This window comes from Anomaloglossus baeobatrachus, chromosome 2 (genome assembly GCF_048569485.1).
Source record: "Anomaloglossus baeobatrachus isolate aAnoBae1 chromosome 2, aAnoBae1.hap1, whole genome shotgun sequence".
Classification (NCBI taxonomy): Eukaryota; Metazoa; Chordata; class Amphibia; order Anura; family Aromobatidae; genus Anomaloglossus; species Anomaloglossus baeobatrachus.
In genome coordinates, this window is record NC_134354.1 from 304265502 (window position 1) to 304293078 (window position 27577).

Below are 27577 nucleotides of genomic sequence, written 5' to 3' on the forward strand. Positions count from 1 at the left end.
TAGTTATCCTCCTACAATCCTCAGCTTTGAAATTTCTGCACCAAGAAAGTGCAAGTAGAGTTTATGGAAATGACAGGATCGAAAAGTCATGTTAAAGATATGCAACACATGAAAAATGGAAACAAAATTTTCAAAACATTTTGATTTACACGTCTAGGCAAGCTTTTAATTAGATTATTACTGTTCTTCCATGCTGAATGCATTTTGTTATGCAAATCATCAAGATCCACTGCTGGCAGCCCCCTTTGCAATAGCTGACCAGTGACAACCCAGATATACTCAATGGGAGATAAATCGGGTGCCACTGCATGCTGCTCACAGTAGCATAAGCAACTTGCGACGTGGCATTGTTTCTTTGAAAAACGACTCCTAGAACACTTTTACATTCCCTCATAAGGTCTATTCAAGGCAGTGCACATGTAGTCTGTAGACTAGTCTAATCTCACATGCAAGAGAGAAACAGGACTTGTTAAAGAGAATAGACCTCCATTCCAGCCTCCATTGCACCATGATTGAGAGCACTGGTGTGAATCCAATGGAACTCCTGTTAGGATTTGGCCCAGAAGCTGATAAATTATCCAAGTCTTGAAAAATAAGCATCAACGCTATAAATATTTGCGTCTTTGCATAAACTTGATATACAGTATGTGTCAATGTTTATAACTGTATTTCAGTAACATCTCTCCAAAAGATCTAAAAACACTGAAGCAGCAAAATTAGAAAACTTTAAATTTGTGAATATATCCTAGGATAATTTGGAGAAATGAGTTGTTAGTGTACTAGAGTATAGACTAAAGTGGTGCAGCCACTGTACATGATGCCAACCCCTACACTATAATCTGTGAGTAAACACATTATAATATTTCTTCTTGAAGGCCTCTTTATGGTGCTGCACACGTGGTCTCTAGACAAATATCCAGCTATCATTAAGTACAAGACAAAGGCATGACACATCGCTAAAGAGGACACATTTCCATTACATCTTTCATTACTCCATTCAAGCTATTGGTCTCCATTTGAACACAACGTGGGAAACGTCATGAAGTGATCTTCACCAGGGAACATCACATTGGTCTTGTTCCTGAGATCAGGGTGTGAGACGGCATAATGTAGAGTAGTCAGACCTCTCGTCTTCATTCCAAGTATACTAACATCTTGGCATTACATTGATTTGTTAAAAGCAGTGGTATGGTTATTTCTCCAAAGAATCCCAGGAGTAATTTTTCAACACCACAACAATTGGGCCACATGTTGCTTATGCTACTGTAAGCAGTCTGTGTAAAACATGCTACAATTGTCTGCAGTCTTTCCGGACCTTCTGTCATCGGGTACATATGGAATATTATTACCTGGCAATTGCAACAGAAGCTGCCAGCAAACCATTGATGATTTGTGGGCCCAAATGCATTTGAGCATTTCAAAACATTCCTGAGACTATTATTAATAAACTCATTGCTAACATGCCTCTAAATGTGAATCGAATAAATTGTGATGTTTGAAAAATGTTGTTTCCAATTTTTCATCATTTCCATATCATTAACATATCTATCGATCCTGTGATTTCCACAATTCCATGAGTTTTTCTTCTTGGTGAGGCAATTTCAACATTGCGGAGCATAGACATAGTAAATGAAATCATTATTTGATCCCTTGCTGATTTTGTAAGTTTGCCCACTGACAAAGACATGAACAGTCTATAATTTTAAGGGTAGGTTAATTTTAACAGCGAGAGATAGAATATTCAAAATAAAATCCAGAAAATCACATTATATAAATTATATAAATGTGTTTGCATTTTACAGAGAGAAATAAATATTTGATCCCTCTGGCAAACAAGACTTAATACTTGGTGGCAAAAGCCTTGTTGGCAAGCACAGCAGTCAGATATTTTTGCAGTTGATGATGAGGTTTGCGCACATGTCAGGTGGAATTCTGGTCCACTCCTCTTTGCAGATCATCTGTCACTTGGCAACTTGGAGCTTCACCTCCCTCAATAAATTTTCTATGGGATTAAGGCCTGGAGATTGGCTAGGCCACTCCATGACCTTAATGTGTTTCTTTTTTGGCCACTCCTTTGTTAGCTTGCCTGTATGTTTTGGGTCATTTTCATGCTGGAAGACCCACCCACGACCCATTTTTAGTGTCCTGTTGGAGGGAACGAGGTTTTCACTCAGGATTTTATAGTACATGGCTCCATCCATTGTCCCATTGATACGGTGAAGTAGTCCTGTGCACTTAGAAGAGAAACACTCCCAAAACATAATGTTCACCTCCATGCTTGACAGTGGGCTTGGTGATCTTTGGGTCATAGGCTACAATTCTCTTCCTCCAAACACAGCGAGTTGAGTTAAGGCCAAAGAGCTCAATTTTTGTCTCATCTGACCACAGCACCTTCTCCCAATCAATCTCAGAATCATCCAGGTGTTCCTTGGCAAACTTCATACAGGCCAGCTGCACATGTGCCTTCTTGAGCAGTGGAAGTTTGTGGACACTGCAGGATTTTAAGCCATTAAAACGTAATGTGTTACCGTTTAATGGTTTTCTTGGTGTCAGTGGTCCCAGCTGCCTTGAAATCATTAACACATTCACCCGTGTAGTTTTAGGCTAATTTCTCACCTTCCTTATGATCCTGGATACCCCACGAGGTGAGATTTTGCATGTTGCCCCAGATCGATGTTGACTGACACTCATTTTGTATTTCTTCCATTTTCTTACTATTGCACCAACAGTTGTCTCCTTCTCACCCAGCGTCTTACTTATGGTTTTGTAGCCCATTCCAGCCTTGTGCAGATCTATGATCTTGTCCCTGGCCCCTTAGAAAGCTCTTTGGTCCATGTTGTAGAGGTTAGAGTCTGACTGATTAATTGAGTCTTTTATACAGGTGACAATTTAAGACAGCTGTTTTAAATGCAGGTAATGAGTTGATTTAGGAGCATCTAGTGCTACATATGCGAGCTGCAGTTTTTGTTGCTTTTTTGGTGCAGTTTTGTTGTCAGCAAGTTCTGACTTTTGACTTCCCAGCAAAGTGTATGAGAAGTCAGATTTGCTGTGCGCATGTTACATTTTTTTTTGTCTGCAGTTTATTCGTCACTAACTTCTGACAAAAAAAATGCAGCATGTTCATTCTTCTTGCTTGTTTGTCGCAGTTTTGTCACAAGTTGTACAGTCATGGCCAAATGTTTTGAGAATGCTACAAATATTAATTTTTACAAAGTCTACTGCTTAAGTTTTTCTAATGGCAATCTGCATATACTCCAGAATGTCATAAAGAGTGATCAGCTTAACAGCAATTACTTGCAAAGTCAATATTAGCTAAGAAAATGAACTTTAACCCCCAAAACACATTTCAACATCATTGCATTCCTGCCTTAAAAGGAGCAGCTAACATTGTTTTAGTGATTGTTCCATTAACACAGGTGTGGGTGTTGATGAGGACAGGGCTGGTGATCAATCTGTCATGATTAAGTAAGCATGACACCACTGGACACTTTAAAAGGAGGCTGGTGCTTGGTATCATTGTTTCTCTTCAGTTAACCATGGTTATCTCTAAAGAAACACGTGCAGCTATCATTGCTCTGCACAAAAATGGCCTAACAGGGAAGAGTATCGCAGCTACAAAGATTGCACCTCAGTCAACAATCTATCGCATCATCAAGAACTTCAAGGAGAAAGCTTCCATTGTTGCCAAAAAGGCTCCAGGGTGCCCAAGAAGGACCAGCAAACGCCAGGACCGTATCTTAAAACTGTTTCAGCTGCGGGATCGGACTACCACCAGTGCCGAGCTAGCTCAGCAATGGCAGCAGGCTGGTGTGAGTGCTTCTGCATGCACTGTGAGGCGGAGACTGCTTGAGCACGGCCTGGCTTCAAGGAGGGCAGCAAAGAAGCCACTTCTCTCCAGAAAAAAACATCAGGGACCGACTGATATGATATTCTGCAAAAGGTACAGGAAGTGGACTGCTGAGGACTGGGGTAAAGTCATTTTCTCAGATGAATCCCCTTTTCGATTGTTTGGGACATCTGGAAAACAGCTTATTAGGAGAAGAAGAGGTGAGCACTACCACCAGTCTTGTCTCATGCCAACTGTTAAGCATCCTGAAACAATTCATGTGTAGGGTTGCTTCTCAGCCAAGGGAATCGGCTCACTCAGTCTTGCCTAAAAACACAGCCATGAATAAAGAATGGTACCAGAATGTCCTCGAAAAGCAACTTCTCCCAACTGTCCAAGAGCAGTTTGGCGCCCAACAATGCCTTTTCCAGCATGATGGAGCACCTTGCCATAAAGCAAAGGTGATCACTAAATGGCTCATGGAACAAAACATAGAGATTTTGGGTCCATGGCCTGGAAACTCCCCAGATCTTAATCCCATTTAGAACTTGTGTGCAATCATCAAGAGACGGGTGGACAAACAAAAACCAACAAATTCTGGCAAAATGCAAGCATTGCTTATGCAAGAATGGACAGCTATCAGTCAGGATTTGATCCAGAAGTTGATTGAGAGCATGCCAGGGAGAATTGCAGAGGTCCTGAAGAAGAAGGGTCAACACTGCAAATATTGACTTGCTGCATTAACTCATTCTAACTGTCAATATAACCTTTTGGTACTCATAATATGATTGCAATTATATTTCTGTATGTGATGTAAACATCAGACAAACACAATTAAAAACCAGTGGGCAACAGATCATGTGAAAATATAATTTTGGTGTCATTCTCAAAACTTTTGGCCATGACTGTATACTGACAAACACATGGTTAGAATTGACAAAAAAGCAACAAAAATGCACCATCATTACAAGCGTGGTTTTTTTGTACAGTTCCAGGCTTTCTGTGACAAGGAGCAGTTTTGGTTGCAGTTTGTGTGCAGAAAAAACTGCAGCGTGCGCATATAGCCTAAGTGGTCTGGAGGAGCCAGAACTCTTAATGGTTGGTAGAGGATCAAATTCTTATTTCTCTCTTCAAAATGCAAATAAATGTATACAGTATAATTTATACAATGTGATTTTCTGGATATTTTTTATATTCTATCTCTCACTGTTAAAATTAACCTACCCTTAAAATTATAGACTGTTCATGTCTTTGTCAGTGGGCAAACTTATAAAATTAGCAAGGGATCAAATAATTATTTCCTTTACTGTACACTAAACAAAAATATAAACACAACACTTGTTTTTGCTCCCATTTTTTATGAGCTAAACTCTATGATCTAAGACTTTTTCTATGTACACCAAAGGTATTTTTTTCTCTCATTGTTCCCAAATTTGCCTAAACCTGTGTTAGTGAGCACTTCTCCTTTGCTGAGATAATCCATCCACCTCACAGGTGTGGCATATTAAAATGCTGATTAGACAGCATAGGCTGGCAACAATAAAAGGACACTCTAAAATGTGCAGTTTTATCACACAGCACAATGCCACAGATGGAGGGGACCCACTTGCTTTTTTCTTTTAATTATTTATTTTTTTGGTTAATAGCTGAAAGTATCTAATTTCTATCTATTTAGCTGTTTGTCTATTCATCTATCTATCTATCTATCTATCTATCTATCAATCTATCTATCGATCTATCTATCAATCTATCCATCTACTAGTGCAGCTCAATAAATTAGAATATCATCAAAAAGTTAATTTATTTCAGTAATTCAATACAAAAATGGAAACACATATATTCTATAGAGTCATTACACACAGAGGGATCTATTTCATGTGTTTATTTCTGTTAATGTTGATTATTATGGCTTACAGCCAATGAAAACCCAAAAGTCCTTGTCTCAGAAATTAGAATATTATATAAGATCAACTGGAAAAATGATTTTAATCTCAGAAATATTGGTCTACTGAAAAGTATGTACAGTAAATGTACTCAATACTTGGTTGGGGCTCCTTCTGCATGAATTAGTGCATCAATGCGGCGTGGCATGGAGGTGATCAGCCTGTGGCACTGCTGAGGTATTATGGAAGCCCAGGTTGCTTTGATAGCAGCCTTCAGCTCGTTTGCATTGTTGGGTCTGGGGTCTTCATCTTCCTCTTGGCAATATCCCATAGATTCTCCATGGGGTTTACGTCAGGCGAGTTTGCTGGCCAATCAAGCATAATGATACTGTGGTTATTAAACCAGGTATTGGTACTTTTGGCATTGTGGAAAGGAGCCAAGTCCTGCTGGAAAATGAAATTTCCATCTTCAAAAAGCTTGTCTGTAGAGGGAAGCTTGAAGTGCTCTAAAATTTCCTGGTAGACGGCTGCGCTGACTTTGGTCTTGATAAAAAACAGTGGACCTACACTAGCAGATGACATGGCTCCCCAAACCATCACTGATTGTGGAAATTTCACACTAGACCTAAAGCAGCTTAAATTGTGGCCTCTCCACTCTTCCTCCAGACTCTGGGACCGCGATTTCCAAATGAAATGTAAAATTTACTTTCATCTGAAAACAACACCTTGGACCACTGAGAAACAGTCCAGTTCTTTTTCTCCTTGGACCAGGTAAGATGCTTCTGGAGTTGTCTATTGGTCATGAGTGACATGACACAAGGAATGCGACAGTTGTAGCCCATGTCCTGGATACGTCTGTGTGAGGGGGCATTTGAAGCACTGACTCCAGCAGCAGTCCACTGCTTGTGAATCGCCCCCAAATTTTTGAATGGCCTTGTGTAGCCTACTGAACCAGACTAAGGGACAATTTTAAATGCTTAGGAAGCCTTCACAGGTGTTTTGCTGTAATAATTCTAATTTTCTGAGATAATGACTTTTGGGTTTTCATTGGCTGTAAGCCATAATCATCAACATTAACAAAAATTAACACTTGAAATAGATCACTCTGTGTTTAATGACTATGTACTATATGTGTTTCCCTTTTTGTATTGAATTACTGAAAAAAATTAACTTTTTGATGATATTCTAGTTTATTGAGATCCACTTGTATCTATTATCCTTGCACATCTTTAACACTTAAAAGTCATTAATTCTTTGAAAGCATTTAATTTTGGTACGCGTCACAAGGACGGCACACGGATGTGACACGGATGTGATGTGTGCTGTGAGTTTTTCACGGAATCATAAACTTCTACTGGCCCTTGTCATCGATGCTGATACTAAAAAACAGACATCTCTTTGTGTGGACACACATGTGGTTCACATGGACATAAAGTCTGTGTGAAAACACAAAAGTGTGAAGATCCCCATTGATTTTCATTAGTATGCAAGTGAACATGTCTCCAGTTTATGTGAAAACGGACACCACATGTACTGGAAACATAAACTTGGCCTTAATCAGCATTTTGATATGCCCCTCCTGTGAAGTGGATGGATTATCTCCGCAAATAAGTGCTCATGAACACAAATTTTTGAACAATATTTGTGAGAAAAAGGCCTTTTATGTGCATAGAAAAAGTCTTAGATCTTAAAGTTCAGCTCATGAAAAACAGGAGCAAAAACAATAGAGTTGCGTTTATATAAGTATTCAGGGTATTAACATATCATACTATTAACTTTTTGGCTGGTGAGAGCTCATTTTTGTCTTGAACTGAACAGTCTAGAGTAGAGATGAGCCAACCCCCTAGAGTTCGAGTTTGGTTCGTCGAACGGTGCCCCGTTCGACGAAACGTTCGACGAACCTCTCGAACCCCATTGAAAACAATGGGAGGCAATCACAAACACCTAAAAACACCTGGAAAACACCCTCGAAGGTGTCCAAAAGGTGACAAACAACTCCCAAGAAAACACAAACACATGGGAAAGTGACAAGATCAAATACCCTGCGAAAACTAAACAGCTGGATGAGGAAAAAGAGGAGGAGACACAGATATAGGCATGGCATGCCCTTCTAAAGTCATGTAAAACACAGCAAGGAGACTCCAAGCAGAGTCTCCCTTTTTTCCAAAAATTGGGCCACACACACCACTTCAGTGGCATCACTTGTGCCCCAGTTGCAAACTGGATGTGTTGATTTGCATGAAGCACATTCAAAAATACGCCAGCCGTAACTGTCCCCAGGATGACACCGGGGAAGGTCTAGCAAAGTCTTTGCTAATCCCAGATCTGTTCATCTTGGATCATTTTTAAATTCACAGCAAGGGTTACTCCAAGCAGAGTCTACCTTTTTTCCAAAAATTGGGCCACACAGACACCCCTTCAGTGGCAGCACTTGTGCCCCAGTTGCAAACTTGACAGGTAGATTTGCATCAAGCACATTCAAAAATACGCCAGCCTTAACTGTCCCCAGGATGACACTGGGGTAGGTAGCAAAGTCCTTGCTAAACCAAGACTTGGTCATCTTGGCTCATTTTTAAAAACACAGCAAGCGGACTCAAAGCAGAGTCTCCCTTTTTTCAAAAAATTGGGCCACACATACCACTTCTTTTGGCAGCACTTGTGCCCCTGTTGTACACTTCACAGGTAGATTTGCATCAAGCACATTCAAAAATACGCCAGCCTTAGCTGTCCCCAGGATGACATAGGGATAGGTAGCAAAATCTTTGCTGAACCATGATTTGTTCATCTTGGTTCGTTTTTAAAAACACAGCAGGTGGACTCCAAGCAGAGTCTCCCTTTTTATTCCAAAAATTGGACCACACAGACACCCCTTCAGTGGCAGCACTTGTGCCCCAGTTGCAAACTTGACAGGTACATTTGCATCAAGCACATTCCAAATCCACAAGACTTTACTCTCCCCAGGATGACACAGGGGTAGTAAAGTCCTTGCGGATCCATGACTTGTTCATCTTGATGAACGTTAGTCTGTCCACATTGTCACTAGACAGACGCGTGCGCTTATCTGTCAGCACACACCCAGCAGCACTGAAGAAACGTTCTGAGACAACGCTGGCAGATGGACACGACAAGATCTCCAAGGCGTAAGTGGAGAGCTCTGGCCATTTTTCAAGATTTGAAGCCCAAAATGAGCAAGGCTCCAGTTGCAAAGTCATGGCATCGATGTTCATTTGGAAATATCCCTGTATCATCCTCTGCAGCCGTTGACTATGTGTCAGACTTCTTGTCTCTGTTAGCCTTGCAAAGGATGGTCTAAAAAAAATTATGAAACAATTCAAAAAAATTGCTGTTACCAGCACCAGATACGGTGCTGCTGGTACGGTTAGACTGTTGATGACGAGACCGTCCCATGTTTGTCAAGTTACGACTGGGAGATCCACTCCGTACACCACTGGTGTTTGGTGGAAAAACCGAGCTAAGATTGAGTAACAGCTTCTGCTGATACTCCTGCATATGTGCGTCCCTTTTCTATAACTGGAATTATTTCACAAAATTTGGATTTGTACCGGGGATCTAATAGTGTGGCAACGCAGTAGTCATCATCACTTCTAATTTTGACAATCCGAGGGTCATGTTGTAAGTAGTGCAGCAAGAAGGCGCTCATGTGTCTTGCACATCCATGCGGACCAAGTCTTTGCCGTGTTTGTGGCATAGAGGTGCTAACCGTTCTTTCTTCCTCTGACATCTCCCCCCAACCTCTTTTAACTGAAATGTGACCAAGATCTCCCTCATCTGCTGAGTCTTCAGTGTCCATGGACAGTTTGTCCTCCATTTCTTCATGTTCTCCTACACCTTCCTCAACATTTTGCCTGCTACCATGCACCCTTGTTAATCCCTCTCCCCCAACGTCCCATGCCTGCCGCCTTGGTGATGATGAACGTCTGGACCTTTGTGATGTTGTTGTCCCTTGCGCATATGAATCCACATGTACTTCCTCCCCTTCCTTTTGAACCACCCCCTGACTCCGAATAGTGTTTAGCGTGTGCTCCAGCATGAAAAAGACTGGAATTGTCATGGTGATAATGGCATTGTCAGCGCTAAACATATTCGTCACCATGTCGAAACTGTGCAGAAGGGTGCATAGGTCCTTGATCTGAGACCACTCCATCAGGGTGATCTGCCCCACCTCTGCATCTCGTTGGCCCAGGCTATACGTCATGACGTATTGCACCAGTGCTCGGCGGTGCTGCCACAGTCGCTGTAACATGTGGAGAGTCGAATTCCAGCGTGTCGGCACATCACATTTCAGGCGATGAACCGGCAGGCCGAAAGACTTCTGGAGCGATGCAAGTCGCTCAGCTGCGGCGGTTGAACGGCGGAAGTGAGCAGACAGTTTTCGTGCCCTGTGCAGAAGGCCATCTAAGCCGGGATAGTGTGTTAAAAATTGCTGGACAACACGTGAGCCATACAAGGCACGTGTGTCACCTTGCCCAGGCAAAGGGCCGCACCCAGGTTTGCAGCATTGTCGCACACGGCCTTACTTGGCTACAGGTTGAGTGGAGACAACCATTTATGAAACTCGGACCGCAGAGCTGCCCACAACTCAGCCACTGTGTGACTCTTATTTCCAAGACATTTCAAGCTAAAGACCACCTGATGCCGTTGCGCTCTGCTGCCAGCATAGTAAGGAGGTATGCGTGATTCCTTGTACGCAGTTACAACGCTGGTGGCCTGACCAGGCAGGCTTGCGGCGGAGGTGGAGAACCCAGATGAGGTTGAGGAGGCAGAAGCATTGGAGGAACTTACACATACAGAGGATTGACGCACAAGTCGTGGGGACGGCAAGACTGGTTCAGCAGACCCTTCTTCATCTATCACCATAGTAACCCAGTGCCCAGTCAGTGACATGTAACGCCCCTGTCCATGCTTACTGGTCCATGTATCGGTGGTGAAATGCACCTGTTCACTCATAGAGTTTGTCAAGGAAGCGGTGATGTTGTGTGCAACATGCTGGTGTAGCGCAGGCACAGCTTTCTTAGAGAAGTAGTGGTGACTGGGCATCTGGTACTGGGACACAGCGATGGACATAAGGTCTCGAAAATCCTGTGTCTCCACCAGGTGGAAAGGCAGCATTTCGGTAGCCAAGAGCTTACAGAGGGATAAAGTCAACCTCTTAGCTTTGTCATGGGTCAGAGGAAATGGCCTTTTACTTGTACACATCTGAGGGACAGAGATCTAGCTGCTGTGTGTAGACGGTGGTGAGTAGTGTGTCCCTGGAAAAATGCAGGTTTGTGAGGAAAGTGCAGGCGAAGACATGATGTTGCCTTCATCTAACGTTGGTGCTATCGATGTCTGAGAGAGCTGTACACCTGCACTTGTTTCCCCTTCCAAACCAACTGACGACCTACCAAGCAAACTGCCTGTTGTGGTTACAGAGGTGGAAGGTGTGCGTGGAAAACCAGGTGTGACAGCTGTCCCCACAGTCATAGAAGATGAAGAGCACGCGGATGCACTGGAAGGGGAAGGCGGTGGTTGGCCAGCTATGCTAGGCCGAATTGCAGAACAGTGAGCTTCCCACTAGGAATAATGTTTGGTATTCATGTGACGATTCATGGAAGAAGTTGTCAAACTGGTGAGCTTTTTGCCTCTACTTATAGATTCCCGACAAATTTTACAGATCACATAATTTTGGAAATACTTTGCAAGGTCAAAAAAGGAACAGGCTAGACAAGACTTAGAGGACATGCGACCTGCAGAGCCACCCCGACTTGTGCTCAGAGGCAGAGTGGTGGCTGAGGATGCAGTTGTAGACGTGCTACCAGTACTCCGACTCTGTCCAGTAAGGCTCAAGGTAACTTCATCGTCAGTTGCATCCTCCTCCACCGCCTCTGTTGACCTCCTCAAGTGCCTGACCGTGGGTTGACAGTAAGTGGGATTTAGAACTTCATCATCAAGCATTGTGTTTGCACTCCCCTCTCCCTCAGACCTAGCCTCTTCCTGCCCTAACCGAATATTTAAGTTGTCATCCCAATTTGGTATCTGCGTCTCATTGTCATCAGTATGTTCCTCATTGTCCACACCAACAGGTGTTACAGATTGTGAATGAGGGTCTACATTATGCTCATAAACTTGGTCATCAGGGCCTGAATCTGAGTCACAAAGCTTCTGGGCATCACTGCAGACCATTTTCCTGGTCTGTACTCACTGTAGCTTGGGAGCAGACCTCTGATTCCCAGGCTATAGTGTGACTGAACAGCTCTGCAGACTCAGCCATCTCTGTTACACCATACTGTGCAGGGCGGGTGAAGACTTGAGAGCTGGGAGAAAGCAAGTGTGATTGGGATGACAACTTAGAGGACTGTTTTTTTTTATGTGGTAGTTGAGGTGGAAGAGAGGGCACTTGTTGGAGCACTTGTGATCCATTCAAGCATGTTCTTTTTTTGTGCATCGTCTACCTTTCTTACAGTTGTTTGGGTCCGTAAAAAAGAGAGCACATCGGATTGTCCACGGAAAGTAGTAGACATCTTACTTTTGCTGGAAGATGGCTTATCTTCAGCAGATGTTAATGTAGCTTTGCCATCTTCCCCACGGACACAAACTTTTTTTCCTTTTCCAACACGCCTGTTCCCCTTTCCACCAGCATCTGTCCTTTTGCCACTCATTTTGTTAGCGAAAAGATTAGCCACTTAAAATGTGGTAGCAAAAATTGAGAGGTGGTGTAGATTGCAGAGGTGGTCTAGCTTTATTGATAGCTGAAGAACCAACACTGACTATCCCTGACAATGCAACTATGGCCCTAAAACTGGCAGCACTGTTTGCTATAAAAATAGCGTAGCAAAATGTGCATGAGGGTAGAATGCAGTGGTGCTGGGACTTGCTTGGCACAAGTGGGACACTAAATTAGTATAGCAGAAACTTTGTGGATGCCACTTATGTTCAGCACTGTTTGCTATAAAAATAGCAGAGCAAACATGGGCAGGAAGGTATAATGCAGAGGTGCTGGAACTTGCTTGGCACCAGTGGGACACTAAATTAGTATAGCAGACACTTTGTGGATGCCACTAATTTTCAACACTGTTTGCTATAAAAAGAGCGTAGCAAAATGTGCATGAGGGTTGAATGCAGAGGTGAAGGCATTTGCTTGACACAACTGGGACACAAAATTAGTATAGAAGACACTTTTTGGATGCAACTTATGTTCAGCACTGTTTGCTATAAGAATAGCGTAGCAAAATGTGCATGAGGGTAGAATGCAGAGGTGCTGGAACTTGCTTGGAACCAGTGGGACACTAAATTAGTATAGCAGACACTTTATGGATGCCACTAATTTTCAGCACTGTTTGCTATAAATATAGCGTTGCAAAATGTGCATGGGGGTTGAATGCAGAGGTGCTGGAACTTGCTTGGCACAAGTGGGACACTAAATTAGTATAGCAGGGTTGAATGCAGAGGTGCTGGGACTTGCTTGGCACAAGTGGGACACAAAATTAGTATAGCAGACACTTTTTGGATGCCACTTATGTTCAGCACTATTTGCTATAAGAATAGCGTAGCAAAATGTGCATGAGGGTTGAATGCAGAAGTGCTGGGACTTGCTTGGCACCAGTGGGACACTAAATTAGTATAGCAGACACTTTGTGGATGCCACTAATTTTCAGCACTGTTTGCTATAAAAATAGAATAGCAAAATGTGCATGAGGGTTGAATGCAGAGGTGATGGGACTTGCTTGGCACAAGTGGGACACAAAATTAGTATAGCAGACACCTTTTGGATGCCACTTATATTCAGCACTGTGTGCTATAAGAATAGCGTAGCAAAATGTGCATGAGGGTAGAATGCAGAGGTGCTGGAACGTGCTTGGCACCAGTGGGACACTAAATTAGTATAGCAGACACTTTGTGGATGCCACTAATTTTCAGCACTGCTTGCTATAAAAATAGCGTAGCAAACATGGGCAGGAGGGTAGAATGCAGAGGTGCTAGAACTTGCTTGGCACCAGTGGGACACTAAATTAGTATAGCAGACACTTTATGGATGCCACTAATTTTCAGCACTGTTTGCTATAAAAATAGCATAGCAAAATGTGCATGAGGGTTGAATGCAGAGGTGCTGGAACTTGCTTGGCACCAGTGGGACACTAAATTAGTATAGCAGGGTTGAATGCAGAGGTGATGGGACTTGCTTGGCACAAGTGGGACACACAATTAGTATAGCAGACACTTTTTGGATGCCACTTATATTCAGCACTGTGCGCTATAAGAATAGCGTAGCAAAATGTGCATGAGGGTAGAATGCAGAGGTGCTAGAACTTGCTTGGCACAAGTGGGACACAAAATTAGTATAGCAGACATTTTTTGGATGCCACTTATATTCAGCACTGTGTGCTATAAGAATAGCGTAGCAAAATGTGCATGAGGGTAGAATGCAGAGGTGCTGGAACTTGCTTGGCACCAGTGGGACACTAAATTAGTATAGCAGACACTTTATGGATGCCACTAATTTTCAGCACTGTTTGCTATAAAAATAGCGTAGCAAAATGTGCATGAGGGTAGAATGCAGAGGTGGTGGGACTTGCTTGGCACAAGTGGAACACTAAATTAGTATAGCAGACACTTTTTGGATGCCACTTATGTTCAGCACTATTTGCTATAAAAATAGCGTAGCAAACTGTGCATGAGGGTAGAATGCAGAGGTGGTGGGACTTGCTTGGCACAAGTGGAACACTAAATTAGTATAGCAGACACTTTGTGGATGCCACTCATTTTCACCACTGTTTCCTATAAAAATAGCGTAGCAAAATGGGCATGAGGGTAGAATGCAGAGGTGCTGGATATTGCTTGGCACCAGTGGGACAACAATGGAGTATAGCAGCCACTTTTTGGATGCCCCTAAGTTTCAGCACTGTTTGCTATAAAAATAGCGTGGCAAAATTGGGCAGGTGGGTACAGTGGCCGGGTTCTCTGGGTCAGTGGACAGTTAAGGAAGCCTCACTTTCTATCCCTCCTAATGGTGAAATGCCGCAAGGAATTCCCTGAGCTTAGGTACAGAGACGCTGTTATCTGAAGCTGTATACAGCATTTCCACGGACCTGCCTTTCACCTACGGCTCTGAGCCCCAGGAAATCAGCCCTGAAAAGGGCTGAAATAAACTTCTGTCCCTAATCTGTAGAGCGCTGTGTGTATAGAGTTCACAGCCGGAGCGGTGACAGGAGCTATGTGAGCGGTGACTGTTACCTACACACAGAAAGCAGATAATGGCTCCTTGAGGAAAATGTCCGTATTTATAATGCAAGGACATGTGACATTCACAGCCTATGACACATGCCCTTGCTTGTCTGGCAAAAAAGACCACTTAGCTGTGTGTGTATCTGTGATTGGCTGACATGCTGGCCCGCCCCACTGCACGCGCGCTTAGAAAAAAAAAAATGGCGATCTCCCAGCAGCACTGATCTAAACGCCCCCCCCCCCCGCACACTATATGCTGAAATTTGATAATAGTGTGAATCACAGAGTGACTCACACTATTACAGTGAAAAGCCAGCTAGTAACTAGCTAAGCTTTTTGCTGATCGAACCGTTCTTGAACATAACTCGAGCTGTCGAGCTTTTAGCAAAAAGCTTGCGTTCGAGTTCGATCTCGAGCACCCCCAAAATCCCTTGAACATGAAATTGGCGAACCTTGAACCTCGAACATTGCTCAACTCTAGTCTAGAGAAATCTAAATTGAGGGACTTTTCTTCTAGAGTCAAATTTGCTATATTGTATAAACTGTGCGTTTACATGGACTGACCAGCATCAGGATATGACCGCCAAACCTATGATGAGAAGTAATCATTTATTAGCCTGTTTACATAGGGAGGCCAAAGTAAATGATGTACACTGAGTGATCTGTAATGGATCGCTCAGTGTGCATAGGCTGCCATTGTTCTCGGCAATTCTAGTCTTCTTTACGCATGACAAAGCACCATACGGAATGATGATATTTTGTGCTGCTTAAGAAGTAATTTCAACCGATTAACAAGCGTTTTTAGATTTGTTCATGTTTTTCTTTCAGTGTAAATGAAGCGTTATGCCTTATCCACATGGTTGTAATGAGTGCATTTTTCAACATCTATCTTATGGCCCCAAGTCCAGGCCTGACTACAAGAATACCTACCTGAACTAACATCATAGAGCCGTTTAACACTATTAGTTGGGGTCATAAACTGGTTATGGATGCCTGACAGATGCCTTACAAATCCATATGAAATCTGAAATCCGTACTTTTAAAGAGTAACCATCATTTACATTTTTATTTCATAAATCAATAGTACGCATGAAAATAACCAACTTTGTAATACTTCTTATCAAATAAATATGCTTGTTTTTCGTCCTGGATTAATGTTTCACTCTTATTTCATGGTAAAACTGTACCCAGATTTTCCCATTAATGAGATGGGAAAAGTACAGTTAATGCTTTTAAAATTCTATAGAGAAGGGGGATGGTGGCGCTAAAGCAGACACAGACATGCTGCTGCAAATTCTCCTAAAATAATAATTACAGTTCTCCATAGAACTTTATAAACAACAACAGTAATTTCCTATCTCAGTAAAGGGTTAAATCTGTTTTCCCTGAAAACAGATTTTACCCATAAAATATGTGCTTTGAGAATGAATGATCAGTCCAGGAGGAGAAAGAAGATAAAATATATTACAAAATTTCTTATTTTAACATGTACTATTGATTCTTGAAAAAAAAATTGAAATTATGTTTAAATAGGACCTTTCATCAAATTTTTCACGTTTAACTGTACACACATGATGCATTAGTAGCTGCAGAGCCGAACTAAATATATATTTTTTTATTTCACCCCTCTGGGGCAGTGATACCAGCACTCAAAATATTAGGAACTAATGAGTTAAGGTTTGTTAAGTCCATGTGGTTGTTACTAGATAGTTTTCACTGGGGTCATGTACTTCTTTCTATAAGAGTTGATCTGCAAGAAGCAACACATGGGAAAAAGAACACCCCCCCCCCCACCACCACAGCTTAGATTTCTCAGTGTGCGAGATGTAATGATACAGCTCCAATCTCCTGATCTAAGCTCCTGCATGATTGGAAAGTGCATATGAGTTTAGTTGTGTCACATTACAAACCCTTCTATCCACTCTTCTCCTCTTGCCGCACCATCAGATCTACTGTGCTGCATCTCTCCCCCACCCCGCCTGTCCAGAGATGTCACACTTATTTCCATTGTAGAGCTGGGTGTCATTACATTTCACACAGGTGTAGCTTGTCATGCTCTCATTGAAAAGTGGTTACAAATTGTCCTTAGCAACAGTGGACACATATCCAGATAGACAGTGTGTGGGAATGTACAGTAAAGCAGAGGTGACAGTGCTAGGAGAGGAGAAGTGATAGAAGAGTTTGTAATGTGAAAGAGGTACACTTAGCTGTGTTGCTCCTCCCCCACTTTGACCTTAATTTCTTAAGTGAAAGGTGTTAGGGTGGTGTCACACACAGCGACGACGACAACGACGTCGCTGCTACGTCATCATTTTCTGTGACGTTGCAGCGATGTTCCATCGCTGTCGCTGTGTCTGACATCCAGCAACGACCTGGCCCCTGCTGTGAGGTCGCCGGTCGTTGCTGAATGTCCAGCTTCATTTTTTGGTCATCGTTCTCCCGCTGTGACGCACACATCGCTGTGTGTGACAGCGAGAGAGCGACGAAATGAAGCGACCAGGGAGCAGGAGCTGGCAACTGGCAGCTGCGGTAAGCTGTAACCACGGTAAACATCGGGTAACCAAGGGAAGACCTTTACCTGGTTACCCGATATTTACCTTCGTTACCAGCGTCCGCCGCTCTCGCTGCCAGTGCCAGCTCCCTGCTCCCTGCTCTCTGCACATGTAGCTGCAGTACACGTTGGGTAATTAACCCGATGTGTACTGTAGCTAGTAGTGCAGGGAGCCAGCGCTAAGCAGTGTGCGCGGCTCCCTGCTCTCTGCACATGTAGCTGCAGTAAACATCGGGTAATTAACCCGATGTGTACTGTAGCTAGGAGTGCAGGGAGTCAGCACTAAGCAGGGTGCGCGGCTCTCTGCTCTCTGCACATGTAGCACAGCGACGCGTGTCGTTATGATCGTTGCTGCGTCTGCTGTGTTTGACAGCTAAGCAGCGATCATAACAGCGACTTACAAGGTCGCTGTTGTGTCACAGAAAATGGTGACGTAACAGCGACGTCGTTGTCGCTGTCGCTATGTGTGAACCCAGCTTTAGTCGTCCGTGCTCTACTATCACAACACTTTATAATCAGATTAGATCAGTAGATCAGAACTGTATCATTACAACTTAGGCTAGTTTCACACTTGCGTTGTGCGGCATCCGTCGCATTTCATTGTGTGACGGATGTAACGGGTGCGTTACATATAGTGGCACAACTGATGCGACGGATGCTGCAAAACAACGAAATCCGTTGTAGCTTTTTTTTCAACAATTACTCAATTGAGCATGCGCAGTTGTGTAAAAACGGATGAGTCACAGGAATCCGTCAAATTATGGATTCCGACGGATTCAGCCACCATAAGCTTCCATAATAAAAATGACGGACGCCGAAAGAATCTAGCACATTGCATTTTTTTGACGCTCAGGGAAGCGCAGAAAAATGCTACATGCTGCGTTCTTTCTGCCCGGCGGATGCAACGCAGCATCGGCCGTCGGATGCAACGCAGGACCATCAGTCACAGTGCGTCGTCCATACAAGTCTATGGGAAGCAGTGGAATCCGTTAACGGATTCCGCTGTTTTCCAAAATGGCGGATTGTGACTGAAGGGAAAAAACGCAAGTGTTAAACAAGCCTTACACACTGAAAAACGTAAGTTATGGTGGGGGCATGATCTTTTTCTCCTTTGTTGCTGCCTGTTTATGATTTGTCAGCATCATACAGGCAGAAGAAGTACATGTCCGCAGTGAAAATTATCTAATAACAAACATTTGGACTTAAAAGGTTTGTCCACTACTTGGAAAGCCCCTTCTTTTTCCCCATGTTTGCCTCTGTTAAAATTAATAACACCCCGGTAGGGGGAGCATGGTGTAAAGAAACTCGTGCAGTTAGGGGTAGACAGTGCTTCACATTAAGAAACATTATACCCTCTTTTGCTGCATTGTCTTTGGCTAGAACTCTCAGAAACCCCGGTTCCTAACTGCAACTTAGAACAGGAGAGGCAACAACAGAGGTGAGGACAGATTGGCTGCACAAGCTGGGATAGAAGGGAGAAGGTGACGGCACTGGAACACAGGCTGAATGCCAAAAGTCCTGCAGCCCGCGACTCTTCATCTTGCTCAGAAGAAAAATGGGGCTATCAGGATGTGTAAAGATTATCACACTGTGAACAAGCGCACAATACCTGACCTATATACCATACCTAGGATTGATGAAGCCTTGGATTGTCAGCAGGAAAGTCAGAAGTGTTAAGATATCCGGAGTGGATACTATCAGATTTCCATGACCAATAAGGTTCAAGAGAAGACCAATTTAATTTGTCCTATTAATTTCTAAAAAAAATTCTAGAGGATGCATCATGGAATAATTGGTGCCCCTGCTAGTCTCCAGAGGTGTATGGATAAGGTGATTAGAAAAATTACCTGTGTAAGGTTTTGGTGTACCTAGATGATCTGATTGTATTTGGGTACACCGTGGAAGAACACAACCAAAGGATATTGAAGGTGTTGAACCAGCTAGAAGAAGCTGGGCTAAAACTATTCCTTGACAATTGTTGATTCTGCCAGAAGGCTGTGAAGTAGGACACATTGTTGGAGGGATCTTTATGGACCCAGCCAAGTCGAAGCTGATGTTGAGCAGCTTAAAGCTAAAAGCTACCAATTTGGGGGAGCTCAGATCTATTCTAGGATTTTGTTGATAATACAGAAAATGAGTGCCACAGTATTCAAAATTGCAAAGAATTTGACTGCTCACACTCAATGGTATCCCCCTCTGTTTGTTTCAAGAAGCCTGCAAAGAAGGCCTACTTCATGATAAATGAACCATTTAGAGAAAGGTGTACACCAGCTTGTGATTAGGCATTTGAGAAACTCAAGTCCTGCTTGACACAGGGACCAGTGTGAGCCTATGCTGACCCCCACAAACCATAAGAACTTCACATGGCTGATTCTTTTGAAGGGGCTTATAGCAGTGTCAAGACTGAACCCTTCCCCTTACAATGATCTATGTGGGGACCACATCAAAGCCTCATTCTCCTGGCCATCAATAGCTTGCTGAGCTAGCTATATACGATTTCAGCCTGGAGTACCAAGCTGGTGCTACCAACATTGATGCCGATGCTCTATCCCACCTGTCAAGGCAGATGTTGAGGGACGAAGAAGAAGAAGAAGCCTGGATTGAGGCTGCAGCCCCTGAAGTAAAAACTATGTGTCGTCAACATCAAGGAAATATTGCTTGATGAAAAGGGCTGTACTACTTTTTTCATATTGCCAAAGGAAGCTCTTCTACTTTTTGTTGAGTCAGTTGACTAAGGTAGATGCCCGCTCACTGCCTCAATTAACTCAAAATCAGATTGACAATGCCCAACAAAAAGGGATTATATTATTAAATGTTGGGTGAAAAGGTGTAAAAAGTCTGAGAGTAATGCACTATAGACAGAAAAGTCTGTCTTGCTGACCCGATAATTACACTCTCTTGGTGTGAAAAAAGGATTGTTATAGTGAGAGTTAAAGCGTCAAAAGAAGGAGGTTTGTAGACAGTTGGTGTTTCCCACTTTGTTTTGAAAGATGGTCATGAGAGCGCAACATTGTATTCTGAGATACCTTGGTGATGAGAAGACCACATAGCAGATCAGTTTTACTTGCCAAGAATAGAAGTTCATATTGAGAGTTACTGTAAATCTTGTGCACATTGTAAACATCACCAGTCATGGTCCACTTGACCTAGTCTTCATTGACTTCCTTTTAACTGAGTCTAGTAAAGGAAACATCAACAACATTTTCGTTGTCACAAAATATGTTCCTGCTTACACCACCAAAGACTAGAGGGCAATCACTGTGGCCAAAATATTCTGGACAAAATGCTTTATGAATTATGGGCTGCCAGCATGCATCCATTATGACCAAGGAATATACTTTGAGAATCAGCAAGTTAAGGAATTGTGTGAGATGTACGAGATCAAGAAGTTCAGAAACACACCGTTTCAGATGCTCAACCTGAATTATTCAACCATTCTCTTACATGTTTGACACCTTGGAACAAATACACAAATCACTTTGGAGTTTACACATAACTCAGTAGGTGAATTACTGTGGCTCAGTGGTTAGCACTGCAGTCTTGCAGTGCTAGGGTCCTGGGTTCAAATTCCACCAAGGACAGCATCTGCTGGGAGTTTGTATGTTCTAACCTGGTTTCCCCCGGGTAATCTGGTTTCCTCCCACACTCCAAAGACATACTGATTGGAAACATAAGTCAATTAGCCCATGCCACTACCCCTTGTTTGGTATGGAAGCCAGACTCCCAGTGGATATTAGTTATGGAGAATCCCCTGATCATTCACTTGTAAAGAACTAACTGAACTACAGCTGAAATTAAATTTGAAGGAGGCCTAGAGATTAACTGAATAGGCCTCTGGTTGATCGGGGAGGTAAAACAAAACTTGTTACGACTGCAACCTTGAAATCGTAGATAAGCTGCTTGATAACCCAGTCTACAGAGTGAAGCATGAGAAAAGAGACAGAAATGTTAAGACCTATCATCATCAGCATTTGCTGCCTGTAGAACAAAACATCCAGTTGCAGCAGCCACAAAGCACAGGAGCCCATCCAGCCACCCTATTTCTCCATAAAAGTATTTGGCATCGACAACTTGCCAGTCCTGTGGTCATTGATGAAGGTACTGAGAGTGATTCCAGTGATGAATGTGGGACATACTATAGACAGTACAGACCAGTCACAAGACGATTCTCAAGAAGAGTGTAGCTCAGCATCAAGCCCATGCCGTCACAATTAGTAGAGTTGTGTAGAGTTCAGGGATGGCAGAATTACCAGGTGAAGAAGTGAATGTCATGGGATCTGAGCATTAAAGTCAAGAGCTAATGGCTGATTAGGGAGTCCTTGTAGTACACACTCATCCCAAACAAGACATTAGGCCCCCATTATGCTAACATGTGACCATAAAGGCAATCCACTAGTCCCATGTAGCCTGAGAGTGTTTTGTGTGTGACTGGCTGTGGTGGTATTTAGGATGCATTAGCTCTAGGTGGTGAGTCTTCATATTGTGCTTGGGAGCATACAGCGACTCACCAGGGAATAGTGTAACCCCTTCTGGAGGAGCATGAAGTACAGAGACTGTTGTAGCAAGGGGCTACACAAGGGTGCTTCACAGTGGGAAATATTAATCCCTCTTTTGCTGCATTGTCTTGGACTACAACTCTGAGAATCCTGATTTTTCTCTGTAACCTGCCAAAGGAGGAGCAAGCTGGGGAAGAAGGGTGGAGCTGACTGCACTATTAAACATGTATGTTATCATTCATTGTAGGAGAGAGCGTAATGATCATGGACAGGAGGTGAATGCAGCCTAATGTGAGACAGCAGTGAGCTGCAGACCATCCAGGTTACCAGGAGATACCCACCACCTGGCTTATTTCATAAAAGAACTTTGCCTTCCATTTCCTGTGTTACTAAGCAACTGGATCCTGCAGCCCCAAGCTGGAACCCTTTGTGACTACAGACCTGCTACATGAAGGAGTGAGAAGCTGTTACTGGGAATTGTGGTCAAAGTGTTTCTTCAGGGAGGAAGGAGACAAACTCTAGTGCCACCTATTTTAGCAATACTAAAAGTCAAAAGTGACCCTTTAACAAGCTTTTTCATATGACTTAGGATTTATGCCAGATCAGAACCTCAATTTGCATGCACGTTGTTTCGGGCTGATTATCCCTTGTCAGTGCAAAGTATGAGAGCTGATCTGGCTGAATGAGAAGCTTTAGTGGGGTCTAAGGAAAAAACTTTTCTCCTTGTGGAGACTGACAAACCTATCTGACTGCCAGTGAGGAGTCTTATAACTGCAATGCTCCTGTGGAAAATATTAAAATTGTCTCTTCAGGGAGGAATGAGACGAACTCTAGTGCCACCTATTGGAAGTAGCAATGGGACTTGTGGTTACATTTGTACGGGATCATTGTTGAGACTTGTGGTTTAATGCATGAGGACTTTAAAATAGGACCAAGAGTGTAGGAGATTTTGTTCTTATTATGTTACATACACCAATGTTTCCTGCAAAAGTGCAAGCACCTGTGGCAACCGACCCCCTACTTCGGATTGTGTTATTTGCATGGCTGTAGCCATTTGTAGATTAAGGGTGATTAGTTAGGAGTGTGCCTGTTGTCATTTAAAGGGGAAGCATCATCCCTAACATTCAGATTTACTGCATAGCACATCTTGAATCTGTTTAGTAGATTGTGTGATATTATTTGCTTCGCTGTTCCATATTTCCCCCCGTGCAATTGTCACCAATTATCCCTCTATAAATAAACCTGTTAAGTGTTTTAACCTTATCTCTTGCGAGTGTGTATAGAGCGTAGACAGGAGTTTTCACGAGTTGATCCTTGACAGAAGACCTTTCTGCTTTCCCTTAGGGGTCTAGCAAGATTCGTGTGGAGGCAAAAGGCCATACTGAGGTAAAAACTACTGGACACCCTTTCAACGGAGGTGGCTTAAAGGTGTGTTACATAAAAAGCTCACCTCCTGTGCCAGCACTATTACGGCGGTGTCGGCCCTTGTATTCAAGGGGCTCATGTGAGATTGCTATGTCCCATGAGTCCAGCAACCAATCACTGCCGGCTTCACTCTCCCTTGGACGTATAAATAATCAAGATGAAGTAAATGGCCAACCACAGCTCTCACTTTGTCTTGATTACTTATTCATCTCAAGGTGGGGACAGTGAAGCCGGCAATGATTGGGGGCAATGATTGCATGATATGATAACATCATGGAGGCGACTATAAACATTTTTATTTTAACGAATGCAAACATGGGGAATTAAAACGGGTTGTCCGAGTAATGGACAACCCCCCTTTAACAAAAGTTAACTCATTAGGTGCAAAATACTAATATCTCTGGAATGGTGAGGTGAAATAAAAAAAAAAACCAAAACGTTTTATTTCCCTCCAGCCATTATTCCATCGTGTGTCTCATTCAGCAGCAAAAATTTGGTGAAATTGTCGACTTCAACTCAACTTCTTTATTTTACCTTCATAGTATGCATGCATTGCTGGCTATAAGTTTTGCCATGCTTAATTTTTAAATGTAGAAGTAAGAATATATTTACTAGTGCAATTGTTTGCCATAGTGTGCTTTGTATTGGCTACATATACCAACACTGTTGAAAACAAAAATGAACAATACTGTTTGAAAGAACAGCTATTCCACTTTAACCAACAATAACCACTCATACCCACCACAAAGCAAACGTAAAGTGGTGAATGTTAGATGTCAAGTTTAATAGGCTCTAAGCTGAAATGTATTTCTATTTACCAATTTATTTTTGTGTTTGACGATCTATGCCGTACACTTTGCTATGTAATTTCTACATGTGTTTACATTGTATCAATTCAGTCTTTTGGAATATCTCAGTGTATTTCTGTAGCATTTGTAATGTACTTAAGTAATTTAGTCTGTGTGTCCTGTTTACCTGTCTGTGTATTTGTCTGACTGACCCATTTATGTCTATTTAAGTATTCATCATAAGTGCCTGACTGTCCACATTTATGTCTTTGTCCAATTTATTTATCCAGTTTTCTATGTATACATATGTATTTCCAGTGAATATATCTGCCTCAGGGATAACGCTAACAAGAACAATATTTGGATTAGGCATTGTTAGTGGGCTCTTTTTTTTTCTTCAAAGAACTATATTAATATTTTTTTTAGCTTTTTACAAGTTGGTATTGAGAATTAAAGCATTACACTATACTATGTATTTTGTATCAATCACTGATCACTGCACTCACACAAAAGCATTCCACTAACTTGCTATTTATACACTTTCTTATAGAAATCTGACTTAAAGAAGTACTTTCAAGTTTCAAAGTTATTCCCTATCCTCAGGAAAAAGGCTCATTCTAAAATAGCGGGGATTCCGAGTGCTGGGACTCCCGTCGATCTCAATAACCGGGGCTCTGAAACATGTGGATAGAGCAATAGTTGATCATGCACACTGTCACTCCAAAGTACCAAATACCGGTCCAGTGCATGCTCAACTACGTCCGGCAGTTCCATTAAAGATGAATAGAGCAGCAGTGTATGTAATCGACCACAACATTCATACAGGGTTCTTCAGACCTCCGGTTCTTGGGAGTGCTGAGGGTCCCTTTGGTGAGACACTCAATGATCGGAAAGTTTTCAACCATTCAATGGATAAGGAATACTTCAAACTTGAGAATACCACTTTAAGGTGCATTTAGATGGAATAAGAATTATTTCCATGCAAACATTTCTCTGCCTGATTATTGACCCATGTAAACATGCCAGCAATCACCCAACGAACAAACAAAACACTTATCAAGGGGTGTATCATTTATGTCAGCATAAAAAAATCATTGTTTTAGGCAGTGCATCACCCTATGCTGTAGGAGATCAGAATAATATTCATTGTCTTTACCTGTGAAATTAACAATACGAATGTGCTTCAATAGTTCAGCTCCATCAACTGGGTCCATGCGGCTGCACAGTCCAACACTCCCAGGACACACAGCCTTGTGTATATTATGAAGGGCATGGGCCATTGCATACACTGCATCAATAACAAATTGTACCTTGCCTTCCTGTTCATATGCAGACCCCACACCAATCCTTTCCTGATCTGTGTGAGAAAGAAATGCACGTAAATATACATTTAAATAATAGAGTATATGGAAATGGCTACTCATAATGTGTTCTGGACCCCCAGTCTATCAAATACCACGATTTGGGCAGTCTGAGTTTAGGTAGTATCATAATGAAGATGCAAGGCACAAAAAGTGCTCTCTGACATATCAAAGCCTCCAACAGATATTTACTGACACCCACCAGCCATTTTGTGATTTCATAATATGAAGGTTTAAGCTGGGTTCACACATAGCGACAGCGACAACGATGTCGCTGTTACGTCACCATTTTCTGTGACGCAACAGCGACCTTGTAAGTCGCTGTTATGATCGCTGCTTAGCTGTCAAACACAGCGACGCAGCAGCGATCATAATGACACGCGTCACTGTGCTGCAACATGTGCAGAGAGTAGGGAGCCGCGCACACTGCTTAGCACTGGCTCCCTGCTCTCCTAGCTACAGTACACATCGGGTTAACTACCCGATGTGTACTGCAGCTACATGTGCAGAGAGCAGGGAGCCGGCAGCACTGGCAGCGTGAGAGCGGTGGTGCTAGTAACTAATATGTTTACCCTGGTTACAGCTTACCGCAGCTGCCAGGTACCAGCTCCTGCTCGCTTCATTTCGTCGCTCTCTCGCTGTCACACATAGCGATGTGTGCGTCACAGCGGGAGAGCGACGACCAAAAAAAAAAAGCTGGACATTCAGCAACGACCGGCGACCTCACAGCAGGGGCCAGGTCGTTGCTGGATGTCACACACAGAGACAGCGACGGGACATCGCTGCAACGTCACAGAAAATGGTGACGTAGCAGCGACGTCGTTGTCGTCGTCGCTGTGTGTGACACCACCCTTATAGTTTAAGTGTTTTTCAGGGTTAGAATTCTGATCACTTAATCCTTTTCCATTCACTTCAATTAAAGTAAGCTGCCATTCCCAACACAGTCACCACTATCTAGATGGCATGCAGGTAAACAGAGCAAAAAGGGCTGCAACATAGAATGCTACAGCATCTTCAGACAGATAGAAAACAGAGGGTATTTGGAGGTAAATGCTGTGTAACAAGGTTTTTATTGTACAGTGTACTGAAAAGTATAAAATAAAGCATCAACAGTGAAAAACAAGAAAAAAAAGCACAGGAAGAAAAAGAAAGCACAAACGTGGACCTCGAAATATGGTACAAATAAATTAGAAAAACGGGGTATAATAAAATAATATAATTACTCATCTAGTAATATACACCCTAATCTGAGATTAGTTCATATAGGTCACACACCAACAATAATACTTTACAAAAATGGATGACGTGCACACATAATCATTATATAATGGATATCATAGATATACATGGAAGCAAAATAGTAGACAAAAATGTCTTTGTAGCTAAGTGGTAATGTGTATTTACATAGGAAAGTGAAACATTTACATATATAATAACATAAATGGCCTATGTATAAGGAAACAAGAAGGTGCACCACAAAGGCATGGTCCAGAATTAATATTACAAATCAGTGTGGATTTCATTAGATAAGGGTGGCTTATATGCAGACACAGTGGGCTTAATAAATATCCAAACATCCAAGGGAAAGGTACAAATTTAAAAATGGTTCCACACCCTGGTGCAGGCAAGAGGTCCACCTGAAAAGAATCCCCCAAGGAGAGAAAGAGGCTGCAATATAATTTTCACAATCTTTTTAGTGTTGTTGCTGACCTATCCGAAGGGTAAGTAATTTTCATCTTTATCGGAGCACTGCATTACATGTGGAAGTCCTGTGTATATCAATATCATCAATTATACAGTTAGGTCCAGAAATATTTGGACAGTGACACAAGTTTTGTTATTTTAGCTGTTTACAAAAACATGTTCAGAAATACAATTATATATATAATATGGGCTGAAAGTGCACACTCCCAGCTGCAATATGAGAGTTTTCACATCCAAATCGGAGAAAGGGTTTAGGAATCATAGCTCTGTAATGCATAGCCTCCTCTTTTTCAAGGGACCAAAAGTAATTGGACAAGGGAC

The 27577-nt window shown here is 42.5% G+C and overlaps 1 protein-coding gene across 3 annotated transcripts in view; it reads right to left on the reverse strand.

The window, feature by feature from the left end:
- GRM4 (glutamate metabotropic receptor 4) overlaps positions 1-27577 on the reverse strand; it is a 760688-nt gene that overhangs the window by 200551 nt on the left and 532560 nt on the right. For all 3 annotated transcript variants that reach the window (XM_075335864.1, XM_075335863.1, XM_075335865.1), the window contains exon 7: positions 25348-25548. In XM_075335864.1, coding sequence (XP_075191979.1) covers positions 25348-25548 — 201 coding nt within the window. The remainder of the gene's footprint in view (positions 1-25347; positions 25549-27577) is intronic.